The following is a 19,293-nucleotide window of genomic DNA, read 5'->3' as shown; positions in this document are numbered from 1 at the left end:
CGCCCCCCCGTAGAAGCTATGTACTTTAATGGAACGAAGTGTGTGTGGAGCTGACCACAAGCAGCACAACAGAGACCTCGAACACCCACTCCTGCCAGATCCGATCTTTGGCCGGCCACTGCGGAACCACGATCGGACATTTGAATGGCCATAGTGGAATCATGTCTCAGAACTCCAAGTCCTTCCATACCACACATTTCTGAAGTGCCTTCCGCTCCCCTGCAGCGACGGAGCCTAGAAGGTCCCCGCCTCAGCGCTCTCTCCGTTCCCTTCCAGAGCTTCTGCAAACTTTTCTGTTCCCGCTTAGAGCGCTGGTCTTTGGAGACGCACACGCGCTTTGGGGTTGCAGGGGGCAAGGGGTGCATCCAAGGTCGCAGATACTTGACCGGCGTTGGGCGGGCTTAGGGGAGGCGGCCGAGGGCGGGGACTGAAGTCTTTCAGGCTTGTGGGTCGCTGTTCCGCGATCGCGTCCGAGCCCCGACAGCACCGAGGCCACATGGAGCTCCCGGAGGAGCCCGCTCCCGGGCCAGGAGGCGCGGATGCGGCGTCCGAGCGCCGTGGGCTGCGTCGCCTGTTGCTGTCTGGCTTCCAAAAAGAGCTGCGGGCACTCTTGGTCCTGGCGGGTCCTGCGGTGAGTCAGGTGGCCTTGGCCGCGGGCTAGTCCCAAAGGACTGGGGGCCAGTTACCTAAATTGCTGGATCTGACTTGGCGGGGGTCGGGGACCGGGAGAGCCGGTTGCGGGACAGCTATGGGGATGTGCAGAGAGGTGCCTCTCAGCGTGCGCCCTGAATTTCTCTCCAGGCAGAGGCATGAAGCAGGAAGGTGAATTGTCACCTTGGAATTAGGCTTTCAAAACTATTTGGAATCTAGAGCCAATGTCTGACGCAGAGGCATCCTGTGCCAGCTCCTCTTCTACTAAGCGCTGTGCTAAAAAAAAAATTGAGGTTTTTAATGAAGTTCCCTCTGTGTTGGAAGTGCTTTTATCAGTGGTGATGGTTTTACTCATTAGGCTAGGTCTCCTTCCACCGTGTCTTTTAGAAACAAGGTGGGTTTTAAAAAAAACACAGAACCATATCACACGTGCTGACTACTGTTCGCTGCCAGTTTGGGTTTTTTATTTTTTCATCCCTCAAGGGTGAGAAAGCCACTTCTCTGGCCAAAAGAATTTGCCAGTGCGTCTCTGAGTGGATAAACGTTTGGCTAAGAGGCAGACATTCAAGCACCTCGGAGCTCTTGGGCCCTGGCGTGTGTGCCCTCTTGGCACACATGGTAGGGTAAGATCAGAACCCGCCATCAGCTACAGGTCCAGTAGAGGAACAGGAGCTCACAGCTCTCTGTGGACAAGAGCCCCTGGTGCTCAGTCCCCAGGCTTGAAGTTCAATTCCTGCGTGGGTCCTCCCAGGTGTGTTCCATAAAGCGAGTCTCTGCCCCTTTTCTTTCTCTTTACATCTATCTACCTACCTACCTACCTACCTACCTACCTACCTACCTACCTACCTACCTTTCTATCTATCTATCTATCTATCTATCTATCTATCTATCTATCTATCTATCTATCTACCTACCTATCTACCTATCTATCGTGTGTGTGTGTGTGTGTATGTGTGTGTATGTGTGTGTATGTCTGTGTGTGTGTGCCTCTGATAACATCATCGTTTGAGAGACAACCGTAAGATATGCTCTTGCATTATGTTTCTTTTAGGGGGTAATTACTGTCCCCCAATGAGTGATCTGTCTGTAAGGCTCTGTTGTTCTTGGGATCTGAGATGACAGAGGGAATAGAACATGACTGGAGATTTTCAGATGCCTTGAGAGCAGGGCATTATGGAAGCTGACAGTGAGATGCTTTAGTGACCCTTATCTTTGTGCCTTTATCCTTCCATGGGATGAGGTAGATGGGTTACACATTATTGATTCTTAGCTGGTCCTCTGTAAGTGATTAACATGCCTATGTGTGCAGCAGGAAAAACTCTAGTTCCAAGTGAAGGCCACAGACACAAAGTGCAGGCTGAGATACCAGGCTTGTACCCTGAGTTGGGTGACTCTGGGCTGAGTTTCCTTGTGTGTACAAGAAAGAATGTCCCAGAAGGTGGCTTGGGCTCCTTGCTGTGCTGACCTATTGCTGCTGAGAGCAGACTTTCAGGCTGGTGTGGGAGAGGGATGAGTGAGGCCCTTCTAGAGCTCCTGCATAGCCCACTAAGCAGGTTGTAGCTTGTTCTCCTCCAGCCACTACTAGGCCCAGGCACACCCCACCTTCTCCTATCTTAAGTTGCAAGGCAGGAAGGGTCTTGCTACCGGTGGAAAAAAAAAAATGAGCGATATCCCTGGATAAAAAGGAAGGAAAGAACCACCATGAGTCTGCTAACTGGATATATAAATGAAGGGGGTGAACCAGGGACTCTCCTGTACTAAGCACATGTTCCCCCACTGAGCTGCAGCCTGCCCTAACCTGGTAATTGTTTGTGATGTGTTTGGCTTTAACCTATGACCATTCAGTCCACTGCTAATTGCACCGAAGCCAGTGAGCTATGTGGCAGAACCAGGAGCAACATGTCTTCCTGCAGCATAGCTCCAAAAGCTCTTGGGTATTCTCAACGTATGATCGTTGGACATATGAACTTTTGCATAGCACGGAGGTAGAGAAAGTACAGAAATCCAGACTCCTCAATTCCATAAACATCCGAAATCGGTACATTGAGATGGGCCAGGGAACATTTTGAATATCTGCAGGTTACTCTATGTCTGTGGCCAGGTGCTCACTCAGAACCTTGCAGCCGAGAGTCAGCGAATCTCTGCTCCAGAGCCTTGCTCCTTGCAGGTACTGGCTGTGTTCAGTTGCCAAGCTGGCTAGTGAGCAAAGTCATTGGTACACTCCTAAGCAAAGATGGAGCAGGCCTCGTGAAGAGATTGGGTTAACTGACCTGGCCCTTGAATGTGTACCCCAAATGAATCATATGAACTTAGCTCGAGTTCCTGGGCTTTTGTGCCAGAGCTATAAGGAAACAACAGTAATCGTTGGGACATAAGGCAGGAAGTTGAGGATGTATCCACTCTCATTGCTGAGCTCTCATAGAACTAGAGGGTTAGAGAGACTCAAGAAAGCTGAAGAATTTCATGTGAACTCCCAGACTCCTCTGCTTCCTGGCTGGATAACCTCACTTGTGCCTTAGTCCTTGTGTGATAAAACACTAAGAGCAAGGCAATTTATTCTGGTTTGTTGTTCCAGAGGGCTTGAGTTCATGATGTTCAGTCAGAAGTACAGGGTCTCCCACAGTCCTCTAGGAAGCAGGGAAACATGGTCAGGTTTTTTTTTTTTTTTTTTTTTTTTTTTTCTGTCATGATAAAACACCATGACCACAGACAACTTATGGAGGCAAAGGTTTATTTGTATTTTCATGTCACATTTCCTTCCACATCACAGTTTACTGTTGATGGAAGCCAGGGCAGGAGGAGTTCAAGTAGGAACCCGGAGGCAGAGACTGAAGCAGAGACCATGGAGGAATGTTGCTTACTGACTTGCTCTTATGGCTTACCCGGCCTGCTTTCTTACAGCATTCAGGGACTGCCAGCTCAGGGGTGGCATTGCACACAGTGAGCTTGGCCCTCCTCATCAATCATCAGTCAAGAAAATGCCCCACAGGCCAATCAGGAGGGGGCATTTTCTCGATGGAGTAATTTGCTTTTCCTAAATGGTTCTATCCCGTGTCAAGTTGACCTAAGACTAGTGAGCACACACGTGGCATGCTGTAATTAAGTCATGTGTTCATTCTCCACGGTGTCCACTAAAAAGAGTCATACTATATACATACATACATACATACATACATACATACATACATACACACACACACACACACACACACACACACATATATATATATAGATATATATATAGATATATATATAGATATATATATTCTTTTCCCGGGGAACTGGATGGGCAGCTCCATGTTCTCCCTTGTACTGTGGTGGTTGAGTCTCATCTTGACCCTTGCTCTCCTCTCTTTCCAGTTCTTGGCCCAGCTGATGATGTTCCTCATCAGCTTCATAAGCTCAGTGTTCTGTGGTCACTTGGGCAAGCTGGAGCTGGACGCAGTCACACTGGCAATTGCGGTATGTATGGGACTTTCCACAAAGGCTTATAAAGCGGGCCGGTCTGTGCCACCTGCTGCTGTGACAAGTGACAATCGCCCAGTGCTTGAATCATACCTTGTGTTCCCTTACAGAACTGTGGGGTTCAGGGGTCTGAAACAGGTTGTACTGGGCTGAATTATGCTTTTGGGGGTGATGTTGCAGATTCCCAGGCCTAGTGAGTTGGAGGAGGCCATCGTTGGAAGGCATTACCCCAGTTACTATAACATCTGATGTGTGAATCAGGGTTTGAGGACAGGAAAAGGGAATTGTATAGATGTCTTGAAAATTTCTGTGCTGAGCATTATTTATATTCCAGCATTTCCGATCCAAGTGAAGTTCTAGTCTGGAAATGAGATGGGAGGGTAGGATTTCAATCCAAACCTGAAACTGGCTCAGACCCCTTGGAACTGCTATTGGTGGTGGATGCAATCCTCAAAGACAAGGAGATATGCCACCGGTCTTTGCCTAACTTGGTAACTGGCCATTCACGATCAAGAGCCCTATCAACTTATTTGGTTCAGCTATGTGTTTCTTTAGACGTGGACTCTGGCTCTTTATGGGGTACATTCCTGTTCTCCTTCTCCTTCCTTGTCCTGACCTGTCCCTACTTGCTTGGTCTCTAGGCAAACCCTCCACCACTGAGCAATACCCCAATTCCTTATTTGAATCTGAGGCGATATGGAACTGGATACAGTTAAGCCTCAAACAGGTTGTACTGACTGAGGTCTTGTGATAAGCCAGCCATTCAGCAGGCTGGGCTCAGCTATTGTCCCAGTGAACCTTGCTACATATCCAGAAAGGGAACAGCACAGCACAGGACTCGTCCAGCTGCTTCCCAAGTCCAGCGAAGGCAAGTGCGCAGGCGAGGGCTCCGGCATGCACCGATCTCGACTATGCACTTGTTTTTGTGTCCTCCATGGAATCCATGGCCTTGACTGAGCGACACAGATGGAGCAATTATCTGAAATGTAGGATGGGAGTGTCTCGAATTCCTCTGCACAATTTAGAATATCTGCACACTGTAGCCAGTCGAACATACCTAATCTGAAACTCCAAAATCCAAACTGCGCCGAAATCTGAGGTTCTGTGTTCTGTCACATCAGCGCTCAAGTTTCAGACTGGTCGACATTTTGGGTTGTGGAATTTTGGATTAGAGGTGCTCTGCTGGTCCTTAGACTCAAGTGAGTAGATGCACTGGCAAACCGCCGCTGTGTCGTGGCGTGTTTAGTTCAGTTAGAAGTTGCTCCGAAGCTGAAGTGCAAAATGGCCAAGACTTAAAAAAGGCTGTGCTACTAACTGTGGCCCGGGTTTTTGGCGTCTGTCTCTGAGCTTTTGCATGTTCCAAGGGGTCTGAGCAGGTGCTCTCAGAGAGGGTCGGTCACACCGTGGTTCTGATCTGCAGGAACAGAGAATGGGTCCTTAACTCACTCTCTTTTTTTTTTCTAGGTCATCAATGTCACAGGCATTTCAGTGGGGCATGGATTATCTACTGCTTGTGACACCCTCATCTCCCAGGTAAACTGCAGCGACCACCTTCTCAGGGACTCCAGACATCTCTTCTTTGGTGTACATGAAGGGACTCACTGTAAGAGGGAGGGTCACATGCACACACCGATGAAGAACTCAGAGCAGAAATTCCCTGCCACCCTTGGCCAGCCATAGATGGTTCTCACTGTTATTATTGAAATGTGGCTGGGGTTTCTTCAGCCACGGCAAAAGTGTTGCTCTGACCAGGCGGTGATGGCGCACACCTTTAATCCCAGCACTCAGGAGGCAGGAGACAGAGGCTCTGTGAGTTTGAGGCCAGCCTGGTCTACAATACAAATTTCAGGACAATCAAGACTACAACAGAAACATCCTGTCTCAAACAACCAAAAAAAAAATTTCTATGCATGACTGCCTCATCTCACCCTTGACCAAACAGGGACCTGTGTAAAAGTCCCTCCTATAACTTTCACGTTGGAGTTTGGTGTAGTCCTGGCATCTGAAACGGAGTCTGCTTCAGGGTTATCTGGAGAGCTTCGCCAAAGCACAAGTTTCTTGGCCCTCCCCAGGGCTATTGGTGGATGTCCAGCATCCTCCAGGGGGCTGGTACTCCACCTTCCATACAGATGTTCTTTGGTTATGATGGGTTACATCTGGATAGATCCACCCTAGATGGAGAATACTCTGAGGTTGGAAATGCATGGACTCTCCCTCACCTAGCAGACATCCCAGCTCAGCAGCAGCACACCTTGGTCCCCTTGTGAGCCATAGTTGAGTGGGGGCATGGCTTCTGGGCTGCCCAGAACTGAATGAGAGGCTCACACCCCCATCACAGCCTGGGGAAGGATTCAAAAATAAAACATCAAGGTTGGTTTCTATGATGCGTGCATTCCTTTGCACCAGCTTGGAGCTGCAAAGTTAGGCCACCTTAAGCAGAGTGCCTTTGGTACTTGCTAGTCCCACTGGTGTGTGTTCCCCTTCATAGCTGGCCTGAAAGCTCCCCTATAGTTGTGACTGGACAGAAAGCTGAGCGACACCGGCAGCTTCTGGCTTCTGTGAGTTGGGACGAGCTGGTGCCCCACATGGCTGGCTATTGGCCCAGTTCCTGCTTTAGTAGGTCTTGAATCAGGCCCAAGAATCTGCATTTTTCACAAGCTTCCGGGCAATGCAAACCTGACAGCATACTAGAACTGCATGAGACCTTTACCATGGTATCGCTACTTGGGTCCTAGCCTGGGCTAGCCATGTGCATAAGCCTTTTGTGGTGCTGGGCAGTGCAGCAAGCCCAACTCTCAATGGACCACTCGGTCTTTTCCTAGAGAGAACGGCCGAGCCACCCGCTTCCTTACGAGGCATGATTGAAGGATTCTGAGGGTCAGCTGAGGTACACCACTTCTGATTAATGGGGTTGTTTGCCTGTGCTCTCCAGACATACGGGAGCCAGAACTTGAAGCATGTAGGGGTTATCCTACAGAGGGGGATCCTCATCCTGCTCCTTTGCTGTTTCCCATGCTGGGCACTCTTCATCAACACCGAGCAAATTCTGCTGCTCTTCAGACAGGACCCGGATGTATCCAGGTAAAGCAAAGTGGTGGGCAGGGCACCATCTCTGCAGAAAGACCACCCGTCCATACTGAGTCTTGGGGTGACAGGTCAGAGTCTCACACCAAAGTGAGCTTAAGTTGCTCTTGGCTGACCCTTCCCAGGCATCGGGACCTTGTATATCTGGCTTGCGAGACATGGATTCTTTCTCATTACTGGCTTCCAGGGTCGAGAGTTTTGAGTGGAATTGTATTCACTATTCACAAACATCTTCCCATTGGAATGGCAGTCTGTGGATTGTAAATGCTTAGTGATTTCTGACCACAGCTGGAATTAAAATAATCTTGGTACTATAGATAACTTCTCTAGGCCTCTAGTCTCCACATCCCCAGATTTTTCACTGTAGTGGTAAAGCCTGGGCATTAATAACTTTCAAATCTTCCATGGGTGAGCTGCCATGTATAAGACCCACTGGCTTAACTAATAAAGATCTTTGAAAAGTACTTGCCCGATGCCAGTAGCTCTGAACCCACAGGCATTTGACACCATCTGAAGACATGCTGGATATCTCATTGGGTAGAGGGGCTTGGGAACCAGGAAGGCTGAGAAACAGCTTGTAGTGCCTTGGGCAGCTCCCATAACCAGCGATGGTCCAGCTGCGGTGTGGGGCTCAGAATCACTGCCACAGATCGTAAGATTGGCAGGAACAGGAAGGCATTCCAGGCAAGACAATGGGCTGGGTATCGTTTTGAACTTGCTGTAACAGTCATTGTCCATTTATTTAGGAGGAACCAGCAGTGTCCACTGTTCCACTCTTTCCTGGGCGGACCTCTGTCCTCACTGTCGCTCTCCTCTGTTTTACAGGCTCACCCAGACTTACGTCACCATCTTCATTCCAGCGCTTCCCGTGAGTTTTCATGGGGTCAGAGGCTCCATTCCTTGGTTCTTGGGTGAGAAGTGTCTGGGATGTCATGAGCTCAGCCTGACATAATTTTCACACGTGACATCAGCTCGTTACAGACACGTGCTCTTAATTACATTCCCTAAAGACACAGCAGCATTTATCTCCTCCAAACAAAAGAAACTCTAGGATCCGGATATTGCTTTGACTTCTTGTATGTGGAGTACCCCTGGGGCAGCCAGTGGGAGAGTTCAGCGTGCTTCTTTTAAGGGGTAAAGTCTTATCCATTTCAGAACCCCCAAGAGCATCACTTTGACCTTTAGACAGTAGTGTGTGATTACATAATCTACAGGAGTGTGTTAATGTTTAATAACAGGTGGTCAATGAACAGTCAAAGCTAAGTTTATTGAATTGAATAGAGGGGCTGGCTGTTGGCTGGGACTGCCACAGAACGAAGGCTTAAACAGCAGAAATTTATTTTCTTACAGTTCTGAAGGCTGGAAGTCCACGATCATCGTGTAAACCTCAGTGGCTTTCCCGTGGCCTCTGTCCTTAGCTTTCAGGTGTTCTATTTCTGTTCCCATGTAACATGGCTGTCTCTTCTTGTAAACGCACCAATCCTATTGGATCAGAGCCACACCCCAATGCCTTCATTTTGATTTCATCACCCTCTAAATCTAGTTACATATGGGGGTAGGCTTCTGTGTGTGTGGATTCAAGGGCTGCAGTCTGCCATAATGGTGGCCATTTGCCCTCATAATTGACATGGTTCTTCTTAGTTCATCATAAGATGTTTTATTTTGTTTTTGATCTTTACATTGCTGGGGAGGGAGCCCAGCTCCTTGCATGCTAAGTGAGTTCTTCATCACTGAACTTACCCTCCAGCCTTTTCCCATAAAACTACTTAGCTGTGACATCTTTTTATTATCCCACCAAATAAGATGTTAGCTGGGGCATACTAGAATGTCAGTGTATGCCCGAGGAGACAGTATCTCTTTTTGCTAGACAGGGATGTACTTCTTTTATTGCTGGAACAAAATATCCTAGAGAAGCAACTTAGATAAAGACTTACTTTTAGCTCGCAGTCCTGTGATGGTGCGATTAGTTCCTATTATTGATCCGAGAAGCCCAAGGAAGCTTGCTTATAGCCCAGTGACCCACCAGGAAGCCAGAATTCAGGTTTGTAGTGGGACCAGGTAGAACCTGTGGCCATGTATTTCCCAGATAATGCTCCACATCCCAGAGATTCCACAACTCCTCCCAAACAGTCCAATTACCTGAGGATTACACATGAACCTGTAAGAGATATTCCATTCAATCTAGGGCCCGAACGTCTTGGATTGTGTTTATTTACATAGAAGTTGTGTGAAGCCCCTGTTTGAGGTTTAGATGAGGCTTTGTGGGACGGAGGACAGTCAGGGTGGCTGGGAGTCAAGCCTGACACAGCTCCCAGGTCTCTGACATATGGCCAGGTTGCAGAACTAACCCTGCCCTCTTCTTCTCTTGTAGGCAACCTTTCTTTATACGTTACAAGTTAAATACTTGCTCAACCAGGTAATGTGGGCTGCCCTCTTTCCTTTAGGGGGCTGATAGAATGAGAGAGAACAGGGTGGAGGGGACTGGCCTGCTGAGAGCCACTGGAAGAGGCTTTCACAGTAGTACACACAAGGCTTTGCTGTGGGGAGATTTCTTAAGTGACATCAAGGAGTGAATGAAGCATTATTTTTGGCTCTGAAATTTCATATCTAGTTCCCACTCGGAAATATTGCAATTGGCATTGTGATGATTAGCATGTCTGTGTTCTTTGGCTCTTCACCGGTGGGACAGATCTGTCTGCTCTCTGAAGGGCTGCGGGTCAGATGCTTGGCTGGGTCTAGGGAATCCACACCTCTTCTCGGTTCGTCTGAGGGCTGCTACTTTCTGGGGCAGCGGGTGTCAAGGCCCAAATTGTATTAAAAGCAGAGAGTAGTCAAGACTTTATACATGGCGAACAGCAATGGCCAAAGGTCCTGGGAATGGTAACTGTGGGCTGGATTTATGAGAACAGTGTGCAGTATGTGGACTTCCTTCTAAAAAATAGAGGAAGTGGGTCACACACAGGCTTTCTCTAGTGTGTGTAACAGGGAGGCATGGATGAGGGTAGGAAGAGGCAGGGATGGTCCTCACTTGCTCCTTTAATTTTTAAGATTTATTTATTTATCATATATAAGTACACTGTAGCTGTTAGACACACCAGAAGAAAGCATCAGATCTCATTTCAGATGGTTGTGAGCCTCCATGCGGATGCTGGGATTTGAACTCAGGATCTGTGGAAGAGCAGTCAGTGCTCTTAACCGCTGAGCCATCTCTCCAGCCGCCCCCCCCACACCCATTTGCTCTTAAGGTATCATACTTTATTATGGCTAGACCTAAGAACTTGAACTAGTTGAACACAGGTGGTGGGAACTGAATTTCTAATTGTTCTCCAGGGCAGTTCATCTCCGTCTAGACCCTTGTATGAACCATGTACAGTCTAGAACGTGTCACAGTGGCTCCTGCTTGTCTTTCTGTCTCTGAACAGTGTGGTGACCTTTTTATCTTATGGATGGAGGAGGGACAGAGACTGCAAACATTACAGGCTCTAGTAGCTGAGGCCGAGGGAAGGACCTATGTAGTCAGAGCATTGTAGCTGAGAGGGGCTGGGACTGGGATCTGAATTAGGGTGGGCTAGTGGGGCTCTGGAGTCTTCCCAGTCGGCAAGTGTCAGACACCAGTCCCTGGGCAGGATGGCTGAGAGGAGCTGGCTGGTCTTTCAGAGCCGTGTGATATATCTATTGGGCATTGGCTGGTAGAAAACAAACCAATTTGTGGTTCAGAGATGAGAGTTATGGAAATGATGGGGTGACAATGGCCGAAGAGGAAAAGACTGCCCAGAAGGAGCAGGACACTCGGTGATGGGTGAGGGCAGTGGGCTTTGGGGGAGGCAGGAGTGTTTTAGTGCAAACACACTGCTTGCTTGGGGAAACATACTTTCCTGGATGAGGGAAGCGGTTAGAGTGGGAACAGAGGGAAGACAGGACACGCTGAGATCTGCAGGCACAGACTGAAAGGACCTTGGCAAGGAAGAAAACAGCGCTGGACCGTCTTTGGCCTCCTTGATGAAAGCTTTCTGCATGTCTCCTGTTGTTATCTATTTCCATGGCTCCCACACCCAGCTCAGAACTAGCTGCCCTGAGGCAACGGGGAGCATGTCGGGCACGTGACTTCATCTTGGCTTGCCGCCTCCTCCACGCGGTGCAACTGTCCATCACAGGCCATTGTCTCTGTGGATATGTCTCTTCTTTCATTTTCCTGTTCGGTCAGTCACCTAGTCCTGTGGGTCTTGGCTGTTATTTTCTTTCTGTTGAAGGTTTGTCTATCTATCTGTCTGTCTGTCCGTCCATCCATCTTGTGTGTGTGTGTGTGTGTGTGTGTGTGTGTGTGTGCATGCCACAGCATGTGTGTAGGGGCCAGAGGATAGTTTGTGGGAGTCAGTTTTCTCGGTTTTCTCCTCCCACCACGTGGGTTCTACCTAGGATTTAACTGAGGTCATCAGGCAAGGCAGCACTCACGATTACCCAGGGCTTCTGAGTTTACTTCTTGTCACTTCGGTAGCATCTTATTTACCAGGCTCCCTACTCTCTGCATACCCTGGGCTCCTCACATGCCGTCTGGCTGCTCTTCCACACCCGCGATGTAAAGCTGAACATGGAGCTCACACGAACCGTCACACGTTAGTGTTGGTCCCGTCAGCTGGAGAGAGCCAGAGACAAAGCTGCACTTTCACCCATGCACCGAGGGCTCAGTGGTGTTGGGGTGTCTCACCAGACCAGGAGGAGGTGCCAAGCAGCAGGGAGTGGTGGTGCATGCCTGTAATCCTAGCATTCAGGACACAGAAGCAGGGGGATTATGAGTTCAAATTCAACCTGGGCTATATAGCGAAGCCCTGCCTTACAAAAGTACTTTACAGATGGTTATGACCAGGTAAAACTTAAAGAAAGCCTCCGTTTGCAGGCCGGAGCACAGCAAGGCCCTGCATGGGGAAGGGTGTGGGGAGGTGTCAGGGTCTCTATTTGGAGACCGAAAAAACAGAAGGAAGCACAGAGGTAGGGGTACGCAGATCACTGTTTTTCATCTTTTTATGGTGCTGGGGAAGTGAGTCAGGTCCTTGTGCACACGAGGCAAACATCATTTTACAAACAGAGCTATACTCCCAGGCACTGTTGATCTTCCAGGCAATAGTAGAGTGTTTTCTTTTGTCCAGAGCAAAATTTTGAATGGCCTGTGATTCTCATATCAGGATCTCAGTGAGAAAGCAGCATCCAAAGAAGTAAGAGCTAATGCCAGGCTAGCGTCCCCGTTCCCTGTGCACCCTCGGCTCCTGTGTGTCACCCTCCTGACACATGTGAGGGCAGGCTATGAAGTCCCTGCTCAGTGTAATTTTAAGAGAATGCCCTATAAATATTATTTCGCTTTTTCTACTTAATTTTTTTTTTTTTTTTTTTGCAGTGCTGGAGGTGTATAGCCCAGGGCAGATGCTCTACCACTAAGGAATTCTCAGTTGTGATAAAACCCTGATCAAAACCAAACTGGAGGAGGAGAGGGTTTATCTGGCTTTTAAGTCCTAATCATAGTCTATCATTGAGGGAAGCCAGTGGAACCCAGGCAGAGGTGGAGTAGGAACCAGGAGGAGCTGCTTACTGATGGCTCCCTAGGCTTACTCAGCCTGCTTCCTGGTACAACCCAGGACCACCTGCCAGGCGTGGCTCCGCCCACAGTGAGCTGGCCCTTCACATCAGCTGTCAATCAAGAAAATACTCCCCTAGGCTAATATGATAGAGGCCGATACCTCAGCTGAGGTTTCTTCCCAGATGACCTTAGTTTAAGTTGACAGAAAAGTAAAAATAAAATAAAGAAAAATAAAAAATTAACCAGAACACAGAGTCCCCCTGTCTAGCTCAGGATGACTTTGAACTCAAGATCTTCTTGCCACCATCTTCCCAATGCTGCCACCACAGGCCTCAGCCCTCTCTTGCCTATATGTCTGTGCACCAAATGTGTGCCTGGTGCCAGCCGAGGCCAGAAGAGGGTGTTGGGTCTCTGTCATGGAAGTTACAGATGGTTATGAGCTGCCATGTGGGTGCTGGGAATTGAACTTGAGTCTTCTGGAAGAGCAGCTGGTGCATTTAACCGCTAACCCGTCTCTCCAGCCCCTCCCCAGCGTCTTGATGCAAGGCATGAGGTAGTAGGGGGAGGACATTTTCCCTGTTCCTACTTCTCAGAGTCTACTGTGAAGGAGCTCATGGTCCATTTCAGAAGGAAATACAGTCTCACAAGATCTTTGGTCCAAACGCTGAATTCCAGTTCTGGTGGAGAGAATATCATTTATCTCCAATCTCTTGCAAATGCTGCCTTCGAGCTTGCTTAATTCTGCCACTCCTGCACACAGCAGAGGAGCCCCGCTTCCCTTTCCTCTCTGCTGCCTTCTCACCAACTACACACTGGAGGCCAGAGCTCTCCCCCACCTTTAATCACAGCAAAGAGGAGGGCTGAGGGGGGAGGGGAGAGTGGGAAGGTCAGGCGCAGGGTGGTATCCTCAGCTGACTGCTCCTATTCTGCCCAAGTCCCCTGGAGCTTCCACATGTAAAGGTGAGATTCGCTCACATCTCGTTCCAGGGCATCGTTCTGCCCCAGGTTCTGACGGGCATCGCAGCTAACCTTGTCAACGCCCTGGCCAACTATCTGTTTCTCTACCAGCTGCATCTTGGGGTGATGTGAGTTCAGTTTCCTCTTGGGCAAGGTGGGGGGGGTTGCATTAGACTTTTCCAGGGAAAGGGGGGTAATTTAGCTGGTGTGGGTGTGGCCTTCTGGAAAGTGCTGTCAGTGAAGAGTATACTTCCCTAAACGGAAGTAACCTCAGAGCTTATGGTGGGGGAGGGGACAATGAGGGATATATGGTTCCCCAGCTCCCTGGGCCAGGGTGGAGAGGACGGAGCACAGTATTCACCCACAGCTACTGGTTTTCCTAGGGGCTCAGCATTGGCCAACACCATCTCCCAGTTTGCCCTGGCCATCTTCCTGTTCTTCTACGTCCTCTGGAGAGGACTACATAAAACCACCTGGGGAGGTAAAGAACCCCTTTTGACCTTTTGACTGTGGCTTCTGCCCGATGGTCAGGCATGTTGGAAACCCATCTGTTGCACCTGCAGGGTGGTCCTGGGAGTGTCTGCAGGACTGGGCCTCCTTCCTGCAACTGGCCATCCCCGGCATGTTCATGCTGTGCATGGAGTGGTGGGCCTATGAGGTTGGCAGCTTCCTGAGTGGTACGTGTGCTGACGGGTGACTGGTGGGGACCCTCTGGCTGGGGCAAGGCATCAGCTGAGCATCTTTACCAGGTATCCTTGGCATGGTGGAGTTGGGAGCCCAGTCCATCACCTATGAATTGGCTCTCCTTGTATACATGGTAAGTGCTCAAGACCCTCCGTGGTAAAGGGGACCTGTCCTACAGTGAGCAAAAGACACTGGTGATATAAAGTAATGCTGTTCGAGACGGTTCCTGACGTGAGGTGTTACCTTGGAGCTGGGACTGGAGATATGGACGTGCACTTTCAGCTGGGTAGAGAGTGAAGCAAGAGAGTCACAAGTTCAAGACTAGATGGCGCTAAAGAGGAAGAGAGTTTCTCAGAGTAAAGAATAAAAAGATAATAATAGCTCAGTCTTAGAGCGTTTGCCTAGTACTCACAGGGCCTTGGGTTTGACCCTTGTCCTACTCCTGCAAAAGGTCTTCTAGGAGCCAGAGAGGTCCTTCATGCCCGGTATGGTCAGGTGAGCGGATGAAGGGGTGGGCAAAACCCCCAAAGATCTGATAATTCTGTCTCTGACCCCATTCGACCTAAAGTAGTTGACTATGTTTTCACATGGTCAGAATCCTTTCCTTTGTCCCAGTACCCTGGAGGTGGAGTGCTGAGGAAAGGAGAGCTGGTCACCAAGGTCAGATATGTGCTGGTTCTACCTCGGATCGCTGTGTCTGCCACGTTTTAGTCATCTCCGGGGGTGGGAGGTGGGGGTTGGGAGGTACTCAGAAGAACGGGAAGCAGCAACTGACAGATATATGTACACCATGCTCACAGAAGTTCTACTGGCTGTAGTTAGGGGACCCGGCCTAAGTGTTTGCCCATCAGGGGAGGAATGGGTGGGCCAAGTATGGAGCATGCGCACAGAGAAAAGTTGGAGCATGCGCACAGAGAAAAGTTGCTCCCTCTTTAAAGTGAAGATTCTGAATACGTTGTTAGAGGCTTCTCTGTCTTTTTGTTTACAGGAAGCTTCAACCTGAAATTCTGAAGATCTGTCTTCTATATAGCGTGTGCCTTTTGAGACAGAAAGAAGGGACAGGGTAGCGGGCCGTAGTAGAGAACGCACTGCATACTTGAGGCACATCCCCAGGACAATGCAAAAAAAAAAAAAAAGTTTTTTTAGTGGAGAGAAAAGGGTATTCAAGTATGGAAAAGGACTCAGCTAGCTGACATTTTACCATCTGCTGTTTATATTTAAAATATATAGAGTAGAATCACTTTCTTGTGTTTTTGGTTTTTTTCCCTGTCAGTGTTGGGAATCTGAACATGATAGGCCAATGCTCCGCCTCTACTTCTTGGGGGCATATATTTTTACTGTTTGTGGAAGACATTTTTAATCTGTACCTCATATTTATGCATCTCATGTTTTAGTAAATTTAGTTAAGTACATTTATCAATGCTTGAAGTTCATGAGCCCATTATTTTTAAGTTAGTCTCTTAGTGCCCAGTATTTAAATTCATGATATTTCAATAGGACCGGCATCGTCTCAGAATATCCCCTAGGACAAACAACTTTGTGTGATTTCCTGACCCTTTGATTTTTAAGATAAATGCTACATAGAAACATATATACAGTTTCTGCATTTCTTGTCCTCTGCTCTCTACAGGCTCAGGAGAGCGTATTCATGTTTCTCTCCAGTTAAAAGAAGGATAGAAAACTCCGCACACACACTGTAGATGTGTGCACGACCTCACACGTACGGGCTCCCTGTCTGTTTACCATTACTTGTTCTAACATGGTCTCAATAACTTTGCCCCTGGCACAAAGGACACATGCTTTGTTAACGTCCTTTAATCATTAATGTCCTTTAGTTGGGACTAGAACTAAACTAAACTAGGCCTTTCTTTTTCCCTCTTGCTTGTGACATTTCCCTTGAAAGCATGGTAGCTGTTTCGTTCTAGGTACCCCCAGACTCTCCACTTGTGGAGGGAATTCTGTAAGACATGATGTCATGTCCTCTTCAGGACACACATAATGTGGACTAACTAAAAAGCAGACAGCTTTCTTCACATGTCTCCTCTGTATGGAGAAACTGTTGATTGGAAACTCTGCTTGCCACCGTAGTGACCTCGAAGGTGTGCCGACAATCTCTCATTTATTTCATCTGTGCTTCTTAATCTGTGTACTAGATTTTCTTTAACCCTTCCCTTAAGGTATCCCGACCTCTAAGACAACATACACGCTCAAATAAGTGATTAATTAAAAAATGATTATTAATGACTCAAGTGGTAAATATACAGACATTAATGAAAAATTTTAATGCATATTCATTACCCAAGAGGCACAGAATATTCTAAACAGTGGTTGTGTGAGCTCCGGGACATTTCCATTTCTAGAATCTTTGTACAGATAAAATGAAACATCCGGGGTTAAGTAATGAGCATAGCATCACATGGGCAATGCTTATAGAGGTGTCAGAATGTGGATCCAAGGACCCTGCTTCAGAACTTCCTGCCTACAAGGCAATGTCTCTTCCTGGTATTTTCTTTAGTAAGTTTTCTTTTTTGAAAACCGAATCTCTTTGTTTTTCAGAACAGGTGCCAGAGTGGACTCTGGTCAGTCCTCCTGTATCCTGGTCCCTTATATCCCATAAAACAAAAGGGGTCCTCTCTCCCGTAGCAGAGGTTGAAAACTCTGCAGAAAAGCCTAATTTGTTCTGAGAATCCTAACTCGGAGATACAGGTTTTTTAACAGGCTGGAGTAAGCCAAAGAGATGTTGCGAAGTGTCTTCAGAGTCCGTGGGACCATGTTTGGCCAGCGGGATGTAAATTACAAGCTATTCTGTCTGTGGTGTCTCAGTTTGCAGTTTTACTGTGTTTTCTTTCATTTCAGATTCCTTCAGGCTTCAGCGTGGCTGCCAATGTCAGGGTGGGAAATGCGTTGGGTGCAGGAAACATTGACCAGGCCAAGAAGTCCTCAGCAATTTCCTTGATAGTCACAGGTGCCTGGACCCCTCTGCCCAAGGATCCTGGTGCACACAGGCTGTGCATGGGGCAACCTGCCTCCCCACTTTCTGTGACCTCCCTATTCACTGCGACATTTTTTTTCTGACCCTTTACCTCCAGAGCTCTTTGCTGTGACCTTCTGTGTCCTGCTGATAGGCTGTAAGGATCTCGTGGGCTACATTTTTACTACTGACCGGTGAGTGCTGGGATTCTCTTGACACATGGAATCTCTGGGTGAGAGGTAGATTGGGTCTCATCACGATGGGCAGCGCCCTGGAATATCTGCGCCTTGGAGAGGTGTTCTGAGTCATTCACAAGATCAGAAACTTCACTGGTATTACTTGAGAGAGGCCTGATTATTGAGATAAAGAAACTAATTTAATTTAATCTCAGGTTAATGGGAGGGGGTGATGGTGACCCGCCTAGGATGGACATGGTGGTTATGAATCTAAATTACTTTAAATTGCATTTAATGTATGTGTGTGAATGACACACACACACAAACACACACACATACACACACACACACACACACACACACACACACACACAGAGAGAGAGAGAGAGAGAGAGAGAGAGAGAGAGAGAGAATCAGAGGATAACTTGCAGGAGGAAAATCTCTTCTACCATGTGGGTTCTAAGGACTGAACTGGGGTCATCAGACTTGAGCCATCTCCCCAACCCTTTTTTATTTTTATTTTAATTTAAGTCTTTCTCATACAATTGGTTATATTTGCAGACAGAGTCTGCACGGGTGGTTTAGAGGTAGAATTCTCCCCTGCCGGTTGGTTAGACATCCTAAGCCCCTAATTAAAAAAAAAAAAAAAGCTTCAAAGTCTGAAACTGTTTGAGCACCAGCATACTACAAACAAGAGGGACATTTGTCCGTTCGGTATTAACAATATGAATAGGATAAAATAAAATAATAAAATAGATCGATGCTAGCCAAGTGCTGATACAGCTCTGAGAAGTGCTAGTGCTCAGAGCTCCCAAGAGCTTTAAGATGCCAAGAGCTGCCCCTGGTCAAAAGCAAGGATTGGGTCTGAGCTGAGTTACAGCTCTGCATATACCCAGGGCAGCAGCTCCATGTGGGCACTGAGTGCTCTTGAAATCTAGGGGCTCAGAACTGTCGTGGGAGCGGTCAGGTCCTCATCTGCAGCATGGAGTTGGAGTCTTGGGGGCTGAGGGAAGAACAAGCCCCCTCTGCCTACAGTTGCAGGTGGAGTCCTGGAGGCTAGCTCACCTGAGCTCCCTGCCAAGGAAGCCACATGTCCTGGGGGTGTCTGTCTCAGGTGAGTGTGTCTCAGTGAATCCCGAAAGCACTTGTCTCTTTCTTCTCCACTGAATTCCAATGCCCCCCCCCCCCTGTACTGGAAACCCAATGTGTAGGCTGGTACTGGCTAAATGTTGGGATGAAAATAGGATCAGCAATAGGAGCAACTGAAGAAGAGCGGTAGAACCTGGAGAGGAGGGGGGAGAACCCGGAAGCTGCCAAAAGTTCCTGGAGTTCACAAGCAGATGTGTAGGGTCTATCTCCATTGATACTTGTTAAAACATTTCGACCATTTCCAGAGCTCTCGAAGGACCCCTGACCCCTGACCTTATTCAGCCTGGATTTTTTTTTTTTCTTCTGCAGCAGTTGTTGCACCAAACAATTACCAGAAATTAGCTTTCAGGTTTGAGCCTGCTGGCTGCAGAAGGCTATCTGATGGCTGCTAGAAAGCTCAGGGATAGGGGTACGTACCCCCAATAATACATAATAGATGTCAGTTTTGTGTATAGACTTACGTCTCCAAGATATCCTACAGTGTCTGTACAAATATTCCAACATCCCAACATTTCTGAGGTCTAATGGATGTTGGTCCCAGGGAATGGATTGGGATGCTCAGTCTAGTGTCTGAAGTCACCTTGGTG

General features: G+C 48.0%; 1 protein-coding gene across 1 annotated transcript in view; it reads left to right on the top strand.

Moving 5' to 3' along the window:
- Nucleotides 1–496: 496 nt before the first annotated feature.
- The window catches only part of LOC308425816 (multidrug and toxin extrusion protein 1), a gene marked incomplete at both ends in the record, with an annotated part of 33,763 nt that continues 14,966 nt past the window's right edge, over nucleotides 497–19,293 (top strand). The window contains 12 exons of the mRNA XM_080923372.1: nucleotides 497–631; nucleotides 4,012–4,113; nucleotides 5,581–5,649; nucleotides 7,049–7,197; nucleotides 8,026–8,068; nucleotides 9,572–9,616; nucleotides 13,757–13,854; nucleotides 14,110–14,207; nucleotides 14,290–14,403; nucleotides 14,476–14,543; nucleotides 17,267–17,375; nucleotides 17,500–17,575. Of these exons, the coding sequence (XP_080779498.1) occupies nucleotides 497–631; nucleotides 4,012–4,113; nucleotides 5,581–5,649; nucleotides 7,049–7,197; nucleotides 8,026–8,068; nucleotides 9,572–9,616; nucleotides 13,757–13,854; nucleotides 14,110–14,207; nucleotides 14,290–14,403; nucleotides 14,476–14,543; nucleotides 17,267–17,375; nucleotides 17,500–17,575 (1,106 nt within the window). The remainder of the gene's footprint in view (nucleotides 632–4,011; nucleotides 4,114–5,580; nucleotides 5,650–7,048; nucleotides 7,198–8,025; nucleotides 8,069–9,571; nucleotides 9,617–13,756; nucleotides 13,855–14,109; nucleotides 14,208–14,289; nucleotides 14,404–14,475; nucleotides 14,544–17,266; nucleotides 17,376–17,499; nucleotides 17,576–19,293) is intronic.

This window comes from Micromys minutus, assembly GCF_963924665.1.
Source record: "Micromys minutus genome assembly, chromosome: 10".
Taxonomy (NCBI): domain Eukaryota; kingdom Metazoa; phylum Chordata; class Mammalia; order Rodentia; family Muridae; genus Micromys; species Micromys minutus.
Note: the sequence above shows the minus strand (reverse complement) of the source record. Positions and strands in the feature narration are given on the sequence as shown.